At 38.6% G+C, this 6911-nt stretch overlaps 1 protein-coding gene across 1 annotated transcript; it reads right to left on the bottom strand.

The window, feature by feature from the left end:
• Window positions 1-4461: 4461 nt before the first annotated feature.
• tmem158 (transmembrane protein 158) lies at window positions 4462-6292 on the bottom strand. Its single transcript, XM_014022915.1, has one exon. It carries the CDS (start codon window positions 5826-5828, stop codon window positions 5052-5054), a length of 777 nt encoding a protein of 258 aa, XP_013878369.1. The 5' UTR covers window positions 5829-6292; the 3' UTR covers window positions 4462-5051.
• Between the last annotated feature and the right edge of the window lie 619 nt (window positions 6293-6911).

Genomic DNA, 6911 nt, shown 5'->3' with positions numbered 1-6911 from the left:
GCATTTTAAACGTATTTACTTATTTAGTGGTTCATTTACATGTTTCTGCCTTTAATTCTAATTATGTCAGTTTTGGTCCTCCGTACAGCCGACCTTGGAAGAGGTCATTCAGTGACTGAATCAAGTGTGTTGGAGCAGGAAAAAAATGTAAAACATGTAGGACTGCGGCCCTCGAGGACCAGGATTGCCCACCCCTCTTGTAAACTGAAGAACACAACATAGTTGTTTGATTCGGGAGGAGGAACAAATTTAATGAACGATGAAGAGTTTAGTCTGAAGACAGACAGGAGGGACAAGATGTTCAGCTCCTCAACACGTGATAAACAATTTTTTACAATCAAATTGATTTGTGCAGCAGATGAAGTACTTCATGACTCTGTAATATCTTTAAAGTTCTTCCTATTTCTTTGTTTTGTTGTCACAAAATGTGACCACAAGCCCAGAGTTTAAAGTGCTCCAATAGTTATCCTATAGACATCTGATGTATGTACTGTAAATAAAAATCCAGGTATCTGTGAGTATTCAAGTCACCCCTTCTCCCACAGAATTACTATTTTTCTGAAAAAAACTGTGATTTATTTACAAATGAAGTCTTTTATAATACCAGAGTGATCAAAATAATGAACACACTGCAAATCATCTKGTAATTAATCCACTTACGTGCAAAAATAAAGCCAAAAAAAAATACAAGTACTTACTTCTGAATCAACAAATGAGGAGAAATGGGTCTCAAACTTCTCCTACAAACTCCTCAAACATCTATTTTCAAACTGTCTGACGTGGCTCAGTGTAAATGATCTGTTGTTCACTTTACAGTACTGGAAACATTTATCCAACTTAGGCCTACTGTACTTTACAATATATTAAGCTACTGTAAAAGAACACTAGTTATTATATTATATTATATTATATTATATTATATAAGACTTCTATAAAACTAAAACTAATGTAAAACAATCTTCAGTAATACTGTAATAAATAACAGTAGTTTATAACACACTGTAAGACAAAATACCATTTCGTACTGTTACTATTAATATGGTTAAACAGAAATATGACATAATTTTCTTAGGTACACTGAATTATAAAGTGAGTGTTTATTATTACAAAATAAAATTACATGAAATAATTTCATGATTGTTCAAAACTATACACAAATATTATTCAACTTTAGTTGTCGACAAAAACTTAGAATGACAAATGATTTCCTGAAAATACCATCATTTATTGCACAAACTGTACAATAATCAAAATACATCACAAATGTACTTTTTAAAAGTAAAACCTTTAGGTTAAATAGCATATGTAGTAATACCAAATTTTAACACTGAGAATTAGTATTTGTGTGGCAGGTTGAGAAACAAAAGCTTCAAAATTCTTCATGTCTTGGCCTCCCTGAGATGAGCGGAACAAAAGAGACAACAAGACATAAAATATCACCAGTGCATGTAGGCTAAACTTTACAGTTTAACTGTCAGACACTTTATGTTTTTGTAAATCGTTTTTTATCAGTAAATCCTAACACTCTTGGTGCAAGAAGCAGCAAACAAACAAAACTAGAACAATGACACAAATTAGCTGTTTAGTTTTTGACAATCAAACTTACATCGGTTGCCAATAGTCTGACACTAAAAAGAACCATTTTTATTTTCTTTTTGAAAGAGAAAACTTTACCTCAAATGCCTCTAAAAGAAAAAAAATCCCTTAAAATCGAAACACGCTAACTCACTGTAACAAAGTGATCCGTAAAAGTAAAAAAACAAATTGCGGTCTTTTCCAGAAGTTGCACATTTTTTCTTAGTTTGTCTGGTTTTGCGACCTAAACACTAAAGCAACTTATAGTTAGGAAAATTCAATTCAAAAAGACTTTATTGATCCCAAAGGGGAAATGAATAAATATCGTAATAGTTTGCAGCTTTTGGTTCCTGCAGGTTCGACAATACTTTAATTCAAACTGTAAACAGGAGAATTTCTCAACAGTGGGTCTGRTTTTACATCTGTGGGGGGATTTCAGGTCTTGATTCTCAGTTTCTGAGGAAACATGAGAMGTTTTCAGTGGTTCTCAACCTGATTTTCAGATTAGAGAAAGCTCTGCTGGAAAATGATTACGATACTTTAAACCCACCAAYCAAGGGGAAAATCAAAGGACATGATCCAGTTCTGCTGGAGACCATGTGCAACATGTTTTGGGACTGGGCAGCATCTCTGTAGGTAGARCTGTTGCCTCTCAGCAAGAAGGTTGCCGGATTGAATCCCAGCAGAGGACCTTTCTGGGTAGAGTTTGCATGTTCTCTATGTGCATGTGTGGGTTTTCTCCRGGTGCTCCAATGTCCTCCCGCAGACCAAAACATGACTAACAYGGCGACTCTAGTGTGACTGGTTGTCTTGTTTGTCTCTATGTTGCACACGTGATGAGTCTGTCCAGGTTGTGCTTCCTTCATTTGCACAGTGACTGCTGGATATGGGMACCGTTGACCCCCCGCAACCCAGAAAAGAAGAAGCGGGTCAAGATAGCGGATGGATGTTTTCAGACTTAACTAAACTCATTAAATAGTAAAAGAGACTTTGCAAGACAGTTTGGAGACACAATATGTGACCAATCACATCAAACTGAAGATTAAGTCTAAATTGATCAAAAACACCTGATTTTTTTTTTCAGATTCGTGTTTTTTATTTTGCATTTTAATCATCCTGATTTAATGAGAGGTTCCAGAGATCTGCCTTGATTTGTCTTCTTTATCAGGATTAGTATTTGGTCAAAATCCTATTAAGTTATTCTAAAGAAGAATTTTAATGAGATTTTAAAGAGGAAACCTCAAACAATATTTGGATACTGAGATGCACCAATTGAAAAGAAAAAAGTTTATAGCTCGCAGGGAAAATAACAAGCATTTAAAGGCTTTCATGTTCACAATCATAGCTGTAGTAACTACCGTTCTTAAAAGGGATTMAAAAAAAATTAAGATTAGATTTCAGATATTTCATTTAAATGACCCAAGGTATTTATTCAATATATTTCACAAGGAATATACAACTAGGAAATAACTTTGGATTTCAAATGGATCACAGTGATTAAATATGGAAGAAGTGGGTTGAATTTATATTCCCACCTTGAGCAGAAACTTTATTCCTGCTAAAGATAAAGAGAYGAAATCATTCTGGGTTTTGGTGTACTGGATGAATGTACGATGYATAAAAGTGTACTTTTCTGTCAGAGTGGGAAAAGCAACTTATAGCAGAGGAATATCCACARATGTGTTTATTAGTACAAGTCTAAGAGTCTGCATTAAACTGAAAGAAGGAATCATTAGAGAGAAAAAAAATGACATCTTCGTTTTGTTTGCTTTGTTCTTTTACCTGCTTTTATTAGACCTATGTGGATGGGAGACTGTTTTTTTTCTTTTCTCTTCATGCGAAACTAATAATAGTTTGCAAAACAGTTAACCGTTTGTGCTCATATAACATTTAAACTCTTATAAACCTGTAAAAATACAACATAAACCACAAAAAGGTAAGAAAAAAATCTGATAAAGGCTATAATCGGTTTTATTTTCATTTTAAATGTTATAACATGAATACAAATAAACACATGTAATGAACTAGACTTTATAAATATAACAATATAAGTACTGAAATAGATGAGTCATAAATATTTTGTTAGGTTTATTTGGGGAGGGGAAAAACAATTAAATGTACTTTGTACTATGTTGAAGTCTAAGTTACTGAACGACACTTTAAAATTGATTTTTCTGTGCAAAAGTTCTACATATAAGGCATTAAAACTGTCTAGAAAGATTAAAAAGTTTACAAACACTGTTTAAAGAGAAAAGGCTGCACAGTTCACAGAATCTATAGAGGAAGGCCTAAAGGGTTTACGAAACACGTTGGTCCCAGTATAGATTATATTGGCTATAGTATAATAATCCAAGATCACTTCATAATAAAGACCCCAATAAAAAGGTTTTATTAACACTTTGTGGTTAGGGTTATATTGAGTGTTTTAAAGCACTAACAATCTCTTATAAAACAGCTGTAAAACGTTGATCATTGAAGCAAAATCAGTTGCGGTTTTTATAAATTTCTTCATGATTTGGGTTTGAAAAATTAAACATAAATAAACAGCAAGTTAGCAGTATTAGCAGTTAGATACAAAGTTTGTTTTTAGCTTTAAAAAAAGGTAAGCAAAGCAACTATAAAGAATTGCATTTCTGAATAAAAATACAGTAAAATAAGGAGCCCGGCTTGCTTTAAAGGAACTAATTTCAATGTCAAACGACTGACCAGACTGAACATTTATAAMGTAAGAAATAAAACCCACACTGTAAAAAATGAAATGTTGGATTTACTTAACCACGTTATGTTACCTGGTTCCACTTAACTGAGTTGAGTAAATTCAAAGCAATATACCAGTTTTTTTAACCAAAGAACACGAGTATGTTGCTTTGAGTTTACTCAACTCAGTTAAGTGGAACCAGGTAACATAACATGGTTAAGTAAATCCAACATTTCATTTTTAGAGTGCACAGTTATTTTCTCAAAATGTGTTAGCAAAAACATGTGAACCCTCGGGTGTTTGTTTAGCTACGGAAACAGCCGAAGTGACTGAAAACAGCTYAATGTCAACAAACTGTTGTTCTGATMGTTTTGATGTACTGGTACATATGTATTAGTACATAACTTTTAGATTTGTCGAGTAAAGTGCAGATTAAAGTGTTTCGTTTACGCTGAGCGCAGACCCACATTTCAGGGCTTTGTATGGACAGCTGGAGATGTTCAACCTGCTTAGGTTCAGTTTGCAATGAGCAGCTTTAATATAAGTGTTTTATAAAGTCTTGTTAATGCATTTAAATTCATGATTATGTTATTATTGTTTATAAAGTGTTGTGAAGCCTTTATATTGGGGCTTTTATGACCAACAATCCTCCATACTTTACCTCGGTTGTCCCTCAGAGGAGGAGTTTTAAAGGTTAGAGAACAACATTCATCCTTCATCCAGTCAAACAGCTGATGGCTCCAGTTTGAGGTTTGAGGCAGCTCAGGCTCCAGTTCTCTTATCTGGGTCTCCTCTGCTCCATCCCGTTGGGCAGGAACCCTGCAATGATCGGAACCGGCCATATGAGAGCAGCAACGCTCCACACGATGATGACCAGAGTCATGAAACAAGCCACTAGGGTCGACTCGATGGGCTTCCTGTTCAGACCCCAACTTTTGTCCCCCCGCAGCTCGTCCAGGCTGAAGTCCACGCAGCAGAAGGTGACCTGATCCCCGCTGTGCTGCTGCTGCTGGCCCCCTCCCCTGGAGCGGCCCTGGCCGAACCTGCGGTACCGGGACATCCCGCAGCCCACGCACAGCCTCATCTCCTGCTGACCCCCGGTGACCCCCAGGTGCTCGATGACCACGGGGGAGATGGCACGGTTGACGGCGGCGGAGAAGAAGGCCCTGCCGTGGTTGTTGGTGGTGTAGAGGACCACGTCACACTGGAAGCCGAAGCCGCTGTCCCAGCGGGCCACCAGGGAGGTGGGCTGCAGTCTGTGGACGCTCACGTTGCACTGCTGCTGGCTCGGAGCCGGGCTGAGGGTCTGCAGGGGCGGCGGCGGCGCGGCGGCGGAGTCCGCGGGCGACGCGTCGCCGCTCTCCTCCGCGGACCTCTTGGAGAAGCGCACGTCCACCTCCAGGTTGGCCAGGAACCGGGTGGAGGAGTTGATGGGAGGCAGGAGGAGGTCCTCGTCGCTCCAGCCCCGGCATGACGGCGGGAGGAGGAGGAGGAGAAGCGCAGCCGTCGCGGTCAGAGCCAGCAGCAGAGTCCGGGACTTGTTCGGCATCAGCATGGCACCGCAGGGCGCGTCTCCGCTGCTCGCATGGTGCTCTGACGACACGCAGGATGGACAACACTTAGAATAATAAAACAGATGTTTAGAAACGCGACTCCCTGTTTGGGAAAGAAAAAAACCTGTCCCAGTAATGTGCGCACATCTCCTCCTCCTGTCGCAGCTCTGTGCGCCCACAGCCGCGCGCGCAACTCCGTCACTTCAGGTGTGACTGAGCGCTGAAACACACAGGGGAGAGCTGAGGAAGAGGAGGGGGGAGCCACGGACACAAGTCACGCCCTTCAACCCAAATAATCCTAATCCTAAACTTCCTCCTGGTTTAATGCAACTATTTATGTCTGCTGCTGCAGTGTAGCCCTAAAAGTTATAAACAGTTAACATCTTACCTGTTGCAGATGGCTCTTTAAACCAGCGTTGCCCTGATCCTCACACCGCCCTGCAGGTTTTAGATGTTTTCCTGCTTTAACACATCTTGATTCAGATGATTGCAGTTCACCAAAAGCCTGTTAATCAGTTATCATTTAAAATCAGCGTTGAAGCAAGAAACACCTAAAACATGCAGGACAGCGCACCTTGAGGGCCAGGGTTGAAAAACACTGCTTTAAACAACATCGATTGATCAAAGTGGGCAACTTTAATAAAACGAAACAAAACAAATCAAAGCAGTTCATGCACACACTGTCAGTTTTGCATTGCACAAATAATCGGGGAGAAATATTTTGCTAATCCTGCCAGAAGTACAACCAGTCACTATMATTGATATTAGGACTTTTTAAATGACTATGAATGTAAGCATAAACATTTTTAGCTTGTTTGAACCACACTGATTTATTTCTGGACTGAAGTGGTTTTAACAACACATTCACAGTACCTACTGTCCAGATATATTTTTAAAAAAACTTAGAAAATGTGCGGTAAATAACCCTAACTCTAAACCAGATCATGATGCTTAACCTTTTAATAACACTAAACATCCAACTTAAGCCGTAACCCTGATCTTCATTTGATTGATTTGATTTATTGATTTAACAGGAAAAGATTACTAAAAATCAAGCCTGACTCAACATAATTGCTGTTTTACAG

Source organism: Austrofundulus limnaeus, unplaced genomic scaffold (genome assembly GCF_001266775.1).
Source record: "Austrofundulus limnaeus strain Quisiro unplaced genomic scaffold, Austrofundulus_limnaeus-1.0 Scaffold348, whole genome shotgun sequence".
Taxonomy (NCBI): Eukaryota; Metazoa; Chordata; class Actinopteri; order Cyprinodontiformes; family Rivulidae; genus Austrofundulus; species Austrofundulus limnaeus.
Note: the sequence above shows the minus strand (reverse complement) of the source record. Positions and strands in the feature narration are given on the sequence as shown.